The sequence below is a fragment of the Battus philenor genome, unplaced genomic scaffold (genome assembly GCF_028537555.1).
Source record: "Battus philenor isolate CCGP_79_NKW_IND1 unplaced genomic scaffold, ilBatPhil1.0.hap1 SCAF_28, whole genome shotgun sequence".
NCBI classification, from domain to species: domain Eukaryota; kingdom Metazoa; phylum Arthropoda; class Insecta; order Lepidoptera; family Papilionidae; genus Battus; species Battus philenor.
Genome location: NW_027181691.1, coordinates 2,982,981 through 2,998,695, shown reverse-complemented (window position 1 = coordinate 2,998,695; position 15,715 = coordinate 2,982,981). Strand labels below are relative to the sequence as shown.

Genomic DNA, 15,715 nt, shown 5'->3' with positions numbered 1-15,715 from the left:
TATGTTTGATTGCCTTGTAGGTCCTTAAAACGCCATCTATAGCCCTTCCTAGTTGCAGTGACGAGGCGTCATTATTCCAGATGACGTTTTGTCATGCTTTTCTGTCATTTTATATGCAGACGGCGTGGTAGTGGTGTAAACAATATTGTATTAGCAAAGAAATACAAATAGATAACTATTTTAACTAATTTCGTGGAGGTACGCTATTACTGTCTATCAAAAGTGCGTCTGTTATTCGAGCATGGTACCTTGTCATTTTGTCAGCTGTCGATACCGTCAATCTGCTAACTTAATGCCATTTTTATGAATTTTATTAAATCGTTAATTGTATTGCACTAATAGATTTAACTTAAAGTAACTTAAATTGTTCAGAAGATTGTCAATGTACTGAAAATTCTTTTGATTAATAAATGAAAAATATGATAATGTTCAATATTTATTAATGGAATAATTGAAATCAATGTCCCTCGTCGATGGTCATGATCCTGGTGTCGGGTTCGTACTCGTGGTCAACGACGCGCGTCTTTATGATCTGCTTGTACACGAAGGCGGACTTGCGGGGCGTGCGAGTGCGTGCCGGATCTTCGAAGTCCACTTCGTACAGGCCGAAACATTCTCTGTATATAAAATAACGATTGTTAAATCTGTTCATATATATATATATATATAAGTAAACATATTCGTCAATTACACAAATATTTTATGTTTAAGATTTTAAATTTTTTTAAATAATATAGTTAATATAAAATTATACAGTGCAAGTCAACAGTAAAGCCCAAGACGAGCATATTTATATTTGTTCTATGTTATACGAAAGCAATATAAACGCTTATTATGTTTTACTGTTGGTGTGTCCATTTAATATTACATAAATTCCCATCAAATTATCGAGTGTCTGAATATACGAGTATGTGTTCAAAGTCCATAGAAGTTTCAATATAGGCGTATTTTGACGAAAAATTCTTGTAGTACTTACGTATACCCTTCCATCCATTCCATATTGTCCATTATACTCCACGCCATGTAGCCCTTGAGATTAATACCAGCGTCCAGAGCATCAAGGGCACTCTCCAAAGAAGCACGGTAGTATCTGATTCTGTCATCGTCCTCCAGGCCTGCGCCAGGCCTAGTTGACCATCCATTCTCAGTAATGTATATCACTGGATTGTTATATCTGTTCTTTAAGTAGTTGAGGGCGTTGTATATGCTGTCTGGTGATTGCTGTGGAAGATAAATTTATTAATAATATTAATGTAACCTTCATTCTATGAAGCCCGAAGACGCGATGTCGGTAGTCCTTTAGGGCGAGGACGACATATTTGCCGAAATTGATTGGATATTGGTTGGCTGAGTAGTGCAAGCCAGGTTGTCGTGGTGATTTTAGGAGCAGCTTATGCATTGTAATGGGGGTGTATTGGTTGATGTCATGGTGATGATGATGAACATTCAATGTTTATTGTTCATTGTCGATATACATGTACTGATGATAGATATTAAAAGCTAGCACTATGCTCCCAACTAAATTCGTAAACGTGTTTATTTAGAATATGGATATTGCTTTTTCTATTTATGATTGGTTTTGTAGGGTTTTAGTGAATATTATTTTTATATATCTATGCTATTTGTAGGTTTTCAGTGCATATTATTTTTTTGTTATCTATGCTAAATAAAATATAGATATCTATAATTTTACAATTTTTCTCAATAACTGAAATGAAATTGTATGAATTATGAATGCTTGGGTTGATGAAATTACATCGCTATATACCCGTGAGAATAATACCTTGAAGTGTTCCGACAATTACGCGGCGTATGATATGGCACGCCATCTGTTGCGGCGTTGTGTTTAAGTAGCGTTCATTATGGCTAAAGAAAGCTATTTATAAATACAACAACGATCTTAATATATAATAAATAACTAACTCTCAAGAAAATACTCCTTAAACTTTTTCTAGAAAATTGTTAGTTATTTCGCAATTCTAATATTTAACTGTTTATCCGTAATATTCAAATAATAGGACGTTCGTCCACAAGGTGAACAGTTGACCTTTTTAAGGTCATAGGAAGACGCTGGATGCAAGCCGCTTTCAACTGATTCTTTTGGAAATCTATGAATGAGGCCTATGACCAAGCTGATGTCCTGTAGGATATGTGGTGATGTATGATGATAATGATGCTGATTACGAATAATATTCAAGAGATTTAATGACGTAATTGAGAATTAAAGTACAAATAACTAACGTTCAACCACGATGAAGCTGCGACTGGCCATTCTTCAGGCGTTGTTGACTTCGACCCAATGTCATCAGCCATTGTGTGCTCTGGTAAATTTTCACCTTTAGTCATCAGGAATCCACTATAATGGTTCACTCCGAAGAAATCTGCCGCGCCTCTGGTGAAGGCTTTCTCTTCTTCTGTATATTCAGGCATACGGGATCTAGGGTAGCCCTGTTCTCGACTCTTCTGTGCGACTCTCTCCGACAGCTCTTTGGGGAATCCGCCTTCTTCAGAAAATATCGGTTCCGCGTATATACCCCACTGAAATTAAAAATCTACCATTAACTTATAACATAATTAAAACAATAGAAACTTGAAAATAAAATAACTAAATACATATATATATATATATATATATATATATATATAATAATTGAGTATTGTTATTTTACATTTAAAAATAATAAATGAGGACATTCGCAGAAGAAACAAAGCCACTCGAAGAATTGCTCTTCGGAAGTGGAAGTGTATCAGGCACATTATTCTTTCAGTAGACGGCATTTGGGGAAGAAAAATTCTTTATTGGATTTGAGCCGGTTGACGCGGCACGGGTAGACTCTTCGCTAGATGGACTGACGTCGTAATCAAAGGCATTTACGCCTGACATGAATGATATGTAATAAATGATATTACATTGATTTATTTTTTCTATAAGAATGAAAATGATCGGTAACTTCAGGCAGTACGTAAGAACTATTGAATGACAATGATAGATGTATTTGATATTACCTGTCCCTGTCTTGTCAGTTCAGCTGCAAGCTCATCCTCCTCAGAATCCGTAAGCGGTCCAAACCAATTAACACTAATGGTTATACCAACAACACCGTCCTGGCTTGAAGCGAATTCATTTTTATATAGATGGTATGCCCTCGCGTGGGCCATAACAAGATTCTTAGCGCAGATGTACACTCCGATACCAGTCGCATTTACCCGCGGGGCTTTTCTGTCTATATCGTAGCCTTCGTAACAGATCTCTCTGGGCTCATTGAACGTGATCCAGAGCTTCACCCTGTCTCCAAACTCTTCGAACACCACCCTCGCGTAGTCTTCATACCACTCCGGGAATAGAGGGCTCATGAAGCCGCCAAGTTCTTGTAGTTTTTGTGGCAAGTCCCAGTGGTAGATTGTTACCATTGGCGTGATACCGTACTTTAACATTTCGTTAATGTAATTGTTGTAGAATGCGATGCCTGCTTCGCTTCGTTTATTTGCGAAACCGTTGGGTAGAATTCTGGCCCAGGACAGGGAAAAGCGGTACGCATCTAGTCCCAGCTCCCTCATCATCTCGACGTCGCGCTTGTAATTGTGATAGGTGTCGGCTGCCACGTCGCCATTGGTTTGGTCCTTGATCGCATCAGGGTAGTTGTGGGTCATGTGATCCCAGATATTCTCGCCTTTGTCTGAAATTAATTTCATGGGTTGATTTAAAGTTTATATGATTATCTTTAAATATACTGATGAATTCCGAAGCGTCATTTTTTTTCGTCTTCAGAAGACATCAACGGAGACAATATTTATTGATAATGATGAATTTATTGGCGTAATTAAGATGCCTCTGTTAAAATTTATAGGGCCCATGCTGGAAGGTTAAATCGTTATATATTGAGTTTGATTAAATAAATAAAAATAAAGAGAAACAGTTACTTTTTACATACCATCAGCGTTCCAACCACCTTCGATCTGGTAAGAGGCAGTCGCTGTCCCGAAAAGGAAGTCATCGGGGAACTTCCTTTGCTGTCTCGGGGAGAAAGCGTTACACCCAACGACAAGAACGCTAAAACAATATATTCATTTAATCTATTATGATATATCCCAAAAATTGTTACGTCTTATGCTTTTTATTCAAATAATCTCGTACTGGTCAAATTTATTAAATTATTTTTATAAAGTGAATACATAGTTTGAAAATACCTTACTGTTAAAAATGTTTATTGAACTTGGACGAATATTTTTTAAAATTAATAAGTTGGTAGGCTATTTATACCTCCCTCCTTTAGGCCTCCCTCAAAGATATCTATGGGGGGATATAACATAATCGCCACGCTTGGTAGGCAAGTTGGCGATTTCAGTGTGGTATTATGATATTCAGAGGACGCTGCTGCCCATTCTCTGGAAGCTTGTTTGTGAGCAGTGGCAAACCCATATAATTAAAGCATAAAGCGTGTACATAAAAATGTATCTCAGGATACGAACCCGCATACCCCGAACCCGCTACGATCGTAGTGTTTCTATCTACCGCTGGGCAATCACTGCTCTAATTTTTTTTTATTACAGAGTCAAAATTTTTTAGTTATAATAATGCTTGGAAATGAATTCATCTACGTTTGTATTAAGAATGTTGAGGAAGTAACAGAAAAAAAATCTGATTTTGTGTTGGTTCTACTTTTGAGATCGGTATTCGAACTCTTAGCTTTATAATATAATTCATAGCTATCAATGTCAATTTTAAAGCAACTGTCTATTAGTGAAAATTACCGACGTCATTAACAACCCACTGTTTAGCCAAATCGTAAACTTTTATAAAATTTTATTAATAAAGTAAAGTAAAATCTTATTTTTAACTATTATATCTGGCTGGATTTAATGCTGCCAAATAGATGACATTATAAAAAACATAAAAAAATTAACATTGTTTCCCTCCAACTTTTTCTTTTTTAATTAGGACCGCCGAAACGTATAATCATAACAGATTATATATTTTAGTTTCAAAGTATAGAACATAAATAAAAAAAAATTATACAAATTATGATTCCGAAAAGAATAAATTAAATTTTTAGGTTAGTATACCAGAAATATAGATATTGTTAATGAAAGATGTGGCGACTCTATCGCCTACAAAACATTCAACCGAAACGCGAAACTAAAGTCCGTGACGTCACTAACACACTACTACTAAACACAAGTCCCACATTGGAAATATCGAGCTGTTCGATTGTATTGTGGATCTATGTAACACTATACAAGTCAATATCTATCCTAGTTTCATTGCACCAAAGCAGAAGATGATACTCCATACCGATATTTATTATTATCTTATATAAGTTAAATATAATAATTCTTCTATTAAACCTTTTACTTCTAATATCTATTGTAATGTTTCGGCAAGCTGTTCTTACCGTAAAATATATTAAGAGCTGTGATGTAAAATCTGACCAGGCCTTCTGCCCCCTACCCATTTTAATTAAATAAATATATTTTTCTTCTGTTGCCGAGTTGCTGTTTTCTTTCACCTACCAACACAGCCTCTTTAACGGCACAGTTTTAGTGCCGTAAGTCATCGGTTTAAAAACTCAATTGAACTTAGTTAAACACTTTGGAAGTCGATTGGCTCAAAGTCAAAGTCAAAATTACTTAAGATCATTAGCATCATCTATAATCGCCAGCTTAAAATTAAGTTTAAGTTAGTTCGAAACACGCTACATGCTAATATATATAATATAAGAACTAACAATAAATTCATTGGAGTATTTTTTTGATGATCATTTAAAAAAAAATATTTTCTTAAAATTAGAAAAATTTATTTTTAAACACCTTCATTGTGAAAATAGTTTGAAATACAATTAAAATGCATTCGGCAGAACCTGTGCCTAAATTTTTTTGAATTTACTAAGAGATAAATTTATAACGTCGCTTTGTAGATTTGTTATAGAATTGTATATATTGACCGAGAAATATTATTATTATATGAATTGGAGCATAGCAATTTCCTTTGACGTACTTTATATTATTTTTGATTAACAAGTTCCTGCTAATGTATCAAGATGTGGGCCACCTCACAGATGTCATCTGAATTTATGACTACTACGCAATGACATAAAAATATTTGTGCGACAACGACGTAATAAGCATTGATCGAAATAAATTGCGTTCTGTGAATATTATTAATATTAATTGAGCACCATACAAACTAATAGAAAAATAATAGTTTAGCAAGTTAAACTATTTAAAATTTTAAAAAAGTTTTGATTTTATTTTGCGAAAAGATACCTCAAATTCACTTCTAGTAGAAATAGTTTTTTTTAGGATCACTGAAAGTACATACCCAATCGCGAATAGCAACTTCATTTTCATTTTCATCCTCACTCGAACTCTGTTTAGGGGACAATCTGCTTGTAATTTATATACCACCAACATTGAGATATAACAAGATAAATGTCACTTAAAGTTTTATCAATTCAATGTAACGTCAAAAGGGTCTAAATTTTTGCAATGTCATCGGATATGAAAAAATACAATCTTGTCATACAATAAAATATCTAACGCAACTTATTTTCACGATATATTAAATGTTTGAACAGAACATTGAAACGTTAAGTACAAATATAACTTACTATTAAATGGGAAATAAATATACTTAAATACCACACAGCTAAGGTAAACAAGTACAACGACATAGTCAAAGAATTAATTAACTATGAATAAATGAATATATTATGTATTCACACACACATATATAAATATATAAGATATTTTGATACCTCCCGCTTTTTCCTCTTGCGCAAACAAATTTCATCGCCATCATTACCATCATCATGATTTCAGCCATAGGTCTATCGTCCACTGCTCAACATAGACCCTCGACTTTTAAGGTCACCTGTCTACATACACACACACACACACACACACACACAGAAAGAGAGAGAGAGAGAGAGAGAGAGAGAGAGAGAGAGAGAGAGAGAGAGACACACATATATATATATATATACATACATATATATATATATATATATATATATATGTTGAGCAGTGGACGATAGATCTATTGCTGAAATCATGATGATGGTGATGATGGCGATGAAATTTGTTTGCGGGAGAGGAAGAAGCGAGAGGTATCAAAATATCTTTATTCAAGTAGGCATTTACATGCGCTTTTGAATTCTCGATTATTTTAACATTATATGTAGTAAGCTACCACCGGCTGAACGCTGATTTGTTGAGAACATCCGGCCAGAAACTCAACAGTTGCTCTTTTAACACGTTCACTGCGGGCCCAATTTTGAATAACTTTCAGCTGGTGCGGCTGAGGTCGAATCAGTCTCAAGCTGAACTTCCTAGTAGTGCGGTTGAGGCCTTTTCTACCTCATGTTCATCAATATTTTTTTACATTATTGAGTCAATGCTTCGCAGACATAAATAAAGCTTTATTTGTCTTTGTCATACCTCATACGGTTGAGTGTAAACAGCCGCCGCACTAGAGAGAAAACACGAGTTCTACGCGCCGCACCAGTGCAAAGTCTACCATGAGGCTGAATCGACCTCAAGCCGCAGTGAACGTGTTAAATTAAATTTAACAAATCAATCATGTAAATGAGTCAACAAACCAAGTTTTAAACATTTTGATAAACTCTTCAACGCTTTAATAAGATTTATTTAATAACTGACAAACGGAACGTCTAAGATATTGTGAAACTTTATTATATACATGTACCTCCATACCCATTTAGGATTTGTTAACTTTTTTGATCTCCGTATAGCCTGATAAAGGATTTAGGCTTGTCGAGAGCGAACATTAGCCACAGGAAAGGCCTCCAAAACGTCAATAGTGGGGTAATTCAAATTTTGGTTAGGAAAGGAGAGATGTTCTCCTGCTGAAAAAAGGCCTCATTTCCATGCATTGTAAACCTCTTCAAACTATGCGTTAGACTCGGCAACCACACGGTTAAATAGATGCTGAGAAATTTCGTCTCTAGTTAATCGAAAAACATACATAAATGTGAACTTCTCGATCGAAATGTTCACTTCCAGTGTACTTTGTTTCGATTATCATATTGCTGTATACCCGTATCATGTCAAGGTCACCAGGAATGTAAATGTGGGCACGAGTTAAGTAAAGCGGCTTATGAATTACGTCACATTAATGCTAAATAGTTAATTAATAATATACATAGGCTTAAGGTAGCGCATACAGGTCTTTGGGCGTGAACCCTACAGGCATACCTCGGGACAGGCTATCTGAAATAGCAAAGCGAGTGGAAAGACCGCGTGGCGATCCCTGACCGGGAGATACCGTGGTCCTCCGCATACCGCACAGGGCGATCACCAGGGGAGTTTTAGTAGGTAGAAATTCCACATAACTCTTTCCTCCCCCCAGAGGAATCAAGCAAGACATCTTGAACATTCGGAAGATCCCCCCCCCCCAACTTAAAAAGCCCGTACCGTCCTTAACGGTCTTGGCTGCTGTCAAAAGTCCCATCAACCTATGTCAACACGAAAGTAAGCATCATAAGCATATATATATATATAACGGGATCATAATATACTTTTTAGTGATTGTTTTATGTGATCAAAAATTAAGGTGAATTGTCATTTGCAACTCCCGGGCGTAAGAAAAGCAGGTAATTTTATTTTCCTAGGTTTGTAGAACTGTATAGTAGAACTATAACAATTACCAAGCGTATGTTTGTCAAAAGTTGAAATAATATTGCATGCAATTGCAATGCATTGACTATGCAAAAATTGAACTGTCCTTAAAAGTATAATGGGAGGTGTATAAACATTGAGAGAATAAAGCGATTTAATAATAATATAAACAATCATTATATAAGGTTGTCAAATATCTCCCTTCCGCCTTTTTGTCTTTTGAATTTCGCGGCTATGTACAAAGCGCTACAGAGCTCGTATTTGGCAATACTATACATAATTTGAAAGGTCTTGACATAACCTACAAAACGACGCTATGCATGATTAGTTTGGATATTGCGTTCAACAGTTATAGACGTGTAAACATGGAGTTCACTAACGCCAAAATTCGCGCTATTTTAAAGTTTTCCTTCGTTAAAGGCAAATCCGCTAGAGAAACGTTCCGTGAGATTAATGGTGTTTTGGGGGATGGTACTCTATCACTTCGGAGGAATGGTTTCGACAATTCAGACCCGGTGAAAACGACACCATGGATAAGCCAGCCGGCGGAAGACCTGTGACGACAAATACCGATCAAATCATGGACTACATCGAGTTAGGCCGGCATGTGGCATCTCGTGACATCGCCCAGGAGATGGGAGTTAGTCACTAAACCATTTTAAACCATCTGTAGAAGGCTGAATACAAATAAAAGCTTGATGTTTGGGTGCCGCATGATTTAACGCAAAAAAACCTTCTGGACCGAATCAACGCCTGCGATATGCTGCTGAAACGGAACGAACTCGACCCATTCTTGAAGCGGATGGTGACTGGCGACGAAAAATGGATCACATACGACAATATCAAGCGAAAACGGTCGTGGTCGAAGGCCGGTGAATCGTCCCAAACAGTGGCCAAGCCGGGATTGACGGCCAGGAAGGTTTTGCTGTGTGTTTGGTGGGATTGGAAGGGAATCATCCACTATGAGCTGGTCCCATATGGCCAGACGCTTAATTCTACCATCTACTGCGAACAACTGGACCGCTTGAAGCAGGCGATCGACCAGAAGCGTCCAGAATTGGCCAACAGGAAGGGTGTAGTGTTCCACCAGGACAACGCCAGACCACACACTTCGTTGATGACTCGTCAGAAGCTACGGGAGCTCAGATGGGAGGTTTTATCACATCCACCATATAGCCCGGACATAGCGCCAAGTGATTACCACCTGTTCCTGTCCATGGCGAACGCCCTTGGTGGTGTAAAGTTGAACTCAAAAGAGGTTTGTGAAAAGTGGCTGTCCGAGTTCTTCGCAAATAAGGAGGGGGGCTTCTACGAGGGAGGTATTATGAAGTTGCCGTCTAGATGGAAACAGATTATCGAACAAAACGGCGCATATTTGAACTAAATCCGATCACTGTAACACTTTTTATAAAGCATTGAATAAAGAGCAAAAAAGCGGAAGGGAGATATTTGACAACCTGTTATAACATTTATTTTGTATATATATATGTCTTTGCTCTATATCTAAATATTATCTGCCCCAGCACACGTCATACTGTAAAAAAATACTGGCTCATCGCAGTCCAATAGAAAATAAATAATGAAACATATTTGCGAGTAATTTTTTATTTTATTATTTTATGATATTCCTAATGACGTGTACTCGTTATGCGGGTGGAAGTGAGAAACCACTCTTACACTTATTTGTTCTTTTTCGATGGCGAGGAAAATGAAAACCGAATATTATCGATGTGAATAAATCAAAAACTATTTACAGTACATGGCGATATATTTCGTACGACAGAAATATCGCTCTACGAAGCCGAAATTAGCCGATTGTCTCTTTCCAAAGGTCGATGCGCAATATTTTTTGCCGGGTACTGTAAGTAGTTTTTGATACAATTTAACCCGAACACGCTAACTATAACTAAACGCCAATATTTCACTGACGGCGTTCGAATTTTAAATCAGCGTTCAAATTTCAATTGGATCGCACAGGAATAATTTAATTGTCAAAAGTATTGTAGCCGTACTGGCCAGTAAGACGGGGCGTTCTTATATGAACGGTACATATGTACAATAACCTACAGAAATAAGTTTTATATTTCTTACACTATGAGACTTTATTAACAATATGATTATAAGTGTAATTCATACAATCTTACTAGTAATTTTTCCATTTTTTTTCTTCCATAAGAACCTCCTTCGTATCTTAACGACAGAATAAAAAATAATCGGCCAAATAGGCGAAGTCGTTCTCGAGCAATGCATTATGCATATATATGGATAGATTATAATTATATTTATATTATTCGAGAGATAATGCTTAGAAATTGTCATGGATATTTGCTATTACGAATTACATTGTATCCCACATTAGAAATGATAACGTTTCCATTGAAATAATTTATTAACAATGTGAGGTGGACAAAAAAACCTTGTCAAGGTCGTTGGAAGAAGCTGGATGCAAACCCATTTCAAATGGTCTTATTAAAAACTACAGGAGAAACCTACATCCAGCGGTAGATGCACTACAGCTGAAATGATGATGATAGGTAAAGGTTTGAAAGCAATTTTTGTGACCGGAGACATCGCACACACTCAAAGGCCAGATTTGGGCCAATTCGGAGCAATCCATCTTTATGTGGTATTACATAACAATGTAAATATAATACTGTGACCAAAAAGAAAGGTGAATTTGTTAATAAAATGTAAATTTATCATTTATTCTTCTAAATCAATTTCATCCCCTTCAAAGTAATCTCCGCCCGATAAAACGCATTTTTGCCAACGCTTTTTCCAGTCCTCCAGTTAATTGGGATAGTTTACTCCGGTATAGCCTTCAAGATCTTCTTCGATTTGGTTTTTATCTCCTTAATCGTGTCAAAATGGAGTCCGGCCATTTGAGTTTACTCAATAGCCAGAAGTCGCCCAGACCCAAATCTGACGAATACGGTGGTTGTGAAACGATATGAGTAGAGTTTTTATGGTTTTTTTTCCAAAAATTTGCGTGATTTTGTCACCAATAGAGAGTTGAGTTGCTAAGTAAGTAAGTTTTTTCACCTACATTTTTTATACACTTGTAGAGGTATGCGTCTTCGGGCCCTCACAAGACTATAGCCATTCAAAGTGTTAGGAGCTTAAGAAACTTTGCAAAAGCTAAACTTTGCAATAACAAAAGCACATTTGCCAACAAAATCTTTTACATCTATCACCAATCACCCTGTGTATCTATGAATGATTTTAAATATCGATTGTTATTAAAGACCTTTGACGATAATCTAATTCTTCTGACAAATTAAATGACATTAAACTTGATTTATTCTCGCTAAACTTTTACATAAACAGGAAACATTATATTATTTTCGGTATATCTCTTGTTTATTAAGTAAACACTCGGCTTAGCGGGGAAGGTTTTCATAAATAATTTTGACATATCAATGATATTTGTCAAGTATGTTTTATTGTGGTGTAGAAAACTGCATACTCATATTTGTAGAATTATATTCGGTTAAAAAGCATCGAAGATGACTGTGATATTTTCTTACGTATCTATGATTGATTGTACAGATGTAAATTATCTTATCTTGTTTTTTGGTACGCGATGATGTTTATCGCTAAAGAGCATTTTAGATTGCAATCAATGTTAATAATCAAACCAATGAAGAGCGCTTCTTAGAGACCTAAATATGCGTTGGACTAAATAGCATTGATAGCGTTTAAAATTCGGCGATAGCGTTGAAGACATTACTAAAATAATTTAAGTGACACGATGGGCCTTATAAAAAGACCCAAGGTTACGCAGAGATTAACTGCGAGGGTTGCTCTGGGAGGTATGCTCGAGGCTTCTACACTGTACTAGAATCATATCATCGATGTACCTCGTAGACTTATCTGAACTGGCAGTGGCCGGTAGATGCTGAGTAGGTAAAGGGAGCTCTAGATGGACCGACGACATAATGAAGGTCGCGGGAAATCTCTAGCTGACAGCTTTTGCCCCTTTGTCAACTTCACCCATCATGATATTTACACATAGTACCGTACAAGGTATACATAGTTGGATAAAAAGTGAAGGTTACCGTAGAGTCGTTTAATATAACCTGGAGGCTTAACACGAACAAACAAGGAGTGAAATAACGCATCAGCGTCATTTGTTTTAGCCAATTATAACTTAGAAGTCTTCAATCCAAGAGTGAATAGGTTTTTTCCAGGCAAGCATGTACCATTTTAGATCCCGTCATCGCTTAACCCTTAGTAGCCTGATGTACGAAAGTGATTTTTTTTAATATTACTGTGTTTGCTTGAGGGTCTAGATGAAGGGAAAAATATATATTTTTTTTAATTTCGTTGGAAATAATATTATACAACAGTAAAATCCGTACAGCCATCCTATAAAAAAAAACTAATAGTAATGAGCACATTCGGTTTAAAAGATTGTTATCAAAATTGAAACTCTAGGTTATTTATTAATGGTATCAGTCGCGACAGAGGTTAAATGCTTCGTCTATAAAGGATTAAAAAAAACTCCAATGGTAATTTTACGTATCCAAAATTATAACAATTTATGTATGTATATAAAAATGAGTATCAGGTCTTTGTGCATAATGATATCAATAAATTAATGTCCAGAGAATTATCAGCAGCAACCACTGCGTACTATAATACCACACTGCGAATGCATATAGTATATCCCCCATAGATATCTTTCAGGGAGACCCGTGCCTTGCAGTTGTCTATTGGCTGAAACAACGACATTCTTACTCGCTTTTTTACATTCAATGTTTTGAATTATAGGGACATATGTATGTATTAATTTTATGTACACAATATTTATAATCATGAGATGCAAATTTGTTATATTAGTACCTTTTTCCACGGTACATAAAATTAGCAACTCATAGTCATTTGTTTTCTTTTTTAATTACGTTCCTTTTATCATAATGAAAAGAGTTACTTTGATTTCTTTATTAATTGACAAATCTACGGTTTTTAAAATTATTGTTGAATTTTCTCCTCTTTCATACTTTACATTTCATCCCTGACTTTTATTTACGAACTTTTCTTGCATCAACTCACACTTATTTCTTTTTATTTTATTACTTATTATTGCATATAGTAGTACAAGACATTCCAACGTAAAGTCTTTGAATAAAATAGTTATAAATTTAAGAAGTTTATCAAAGAAAAAGTATAATAAAATTCTATTATAGTGTATAGGATTTTCAAGTGAGTATAAACTTATGAATTGCTCTATTACTTTAATAAAGATATAAAACTGATCACATAAAACCCGTCTGAGTTTTTCGTGGGCTCTCAGATCAAGGCGCGTTTGGAACCCTCGCAGCTTTAGGTTGCCAGAGCCTTTATAGGTGAGATAAATCTAATTGTAGTTTATATCGAATTGGGTTCTTCCTTCATTCTTCTCATGACGTACACAAATGATAAATTAATAAATGAAGATTATTGGGAGTTTTTGATAATAAAAATATGGATGCGTGAAAAATTATATTACTTTTATATTAAAAACACCGTCATAAATTCTAACTAGAAAGTGAAGTTTACAGTTACCAGTTGGAGATATATTTTCGCAACTACTAATTATGAACTATTTGATTAGTTGTTCATGTATTTATATAGTTATTACATTTACTATTAAATTATTACATAAGTGTTTCATTAATGAACTTCTTAGATGTATTACATGATTATATATAGAGTATTACACGCGTGTTTATTGTAATAACGTAAATAGTTGTCCACAAGAGTTACGGGGCGAAGCTAGCCCTGAATGTGATGATTGCTTGAATATTTAATGCGAATGGACTGTTGAAGAGGTGACACTAAAGGTGTGATTTAAACTAAGTATCAAAAAATAGAATTATTCATCGCCGAATTTTGTAAAAGCCTTGTGGATGACGTTTTCTAACGCAGCCATCGCTTCTCCAGCATTTCGGAACTCAATTACGCTAAGTTATTCTTTTATTTTTAAGAATAATAAGAATAATGAAAGTCATATCGTGAACAGTCAGAATTGTAAGGAGGATGACCGTATGAAATTGATAAAAAAATTGAAAAAAAATTAAAACACAAGATGGTTAATTATAATAATTTTAATATAGGTTGAGTTAAGCGGATTTAACAGAAAAATCATAGAAAAAAACCTACAAAGCTTTGGATAAAAATACATATTTATATAATAGTACACACGTGAAACATTTATGTTTTAAAAAGAGTGTTACTGTTTTTTAAACGTATACACTACTAGAATCTAGACCGCAAATTCGAGAAAATTCGCATTGCACGAGGTTTTTTTTTGAGTTGTGTTGAAGTCCTCCCCACGGCTTTCACATAATCAGTGGATGGGAAAGAACTGGGCATGGAATACACTTGGTCTTAAATATCTTTTAAGACAGTGAAATTCGTGAGCTTTCGGGGAGTCACTTCTTCGGGAGTTATGTTTTGAAACTCAATATCGGTTTATTTGCGTAAACATTACGTAAAGTTCCCAAGAGAAAATAATCCAATGGCCTGGGATCCGGACTTCGGAGAGGTCACGGAATGTCTCCTCGACGCAATATCAGTTTTCCATTGTTCATTTTGTTTACTAAGGACATTGGATATATGGAATGTCGCGACATCTAGTTGGAATCAGACACTGCTGATATTTTTTGTTTGGGAGTGAAGGAGAAGCCAGAAGAATATGAAATACTGTGAAGAAAAATAAAGGAATATATGAGTGAGACTGTTACGGAAAAAAGGAGAGAAAAAGATATAAAGAGAAGTGAAGAAATTTGAATTGTTAAAAACTTTGTCTCTCCTATGATAAGGGTGAACGACATAAAAAAATTATTTTGCGCAGTTGTGGAAATAAAAATTGATGAAACATTACTCTGTAATGCGATTTTGAAATTAGCACGCCTTTCTGGTTCAAGGTATGTTATTTTTTTCAAGCTAGTTCCAAAAAAAATACAGCATCATTTGAATATATGTATATGTTAAACTGAAATTGAAATTATTTAAATATTTACTTCCACACGTGCCGAAATAAAATGTACAAGTATTATAAATTTTTATTTTATTATTTTTTTAAATATAATGG

General features: G+C 35.3%; 1 protein-coding gene across 1 annotated transcript; it reads right to left on the bottom strand.

Moving 5' to 3' along the window:
* Positions 1 to 457: 457 nt before the first annotated feature.
* LOC137925810 (myrosinase 1-like) lies at positions 458 to 8,386 on the bottom strand. Its single transcript, XM_068769269.1, has 6 exons — positions 8,184 to 8,386; positions 3,933 to 4,051; positions 3,007 to 3,677; positions 2,242 to 2,538; positions 977 to 1,221; positions 458 to 617 (listed from the first exon to the last, which is right to left on the bottom strand). The coding sequence occupies exons 1-6, from the start codon at positions 8,384 to 8,386 to the stop codon at positions 458 to 460; spliced, it is 1,695 nt and encodes a 564-aa protein (XP_068625370.1).
* Positions 8,387 to 15,715: the final 7,329 nt, after the last annotated feature.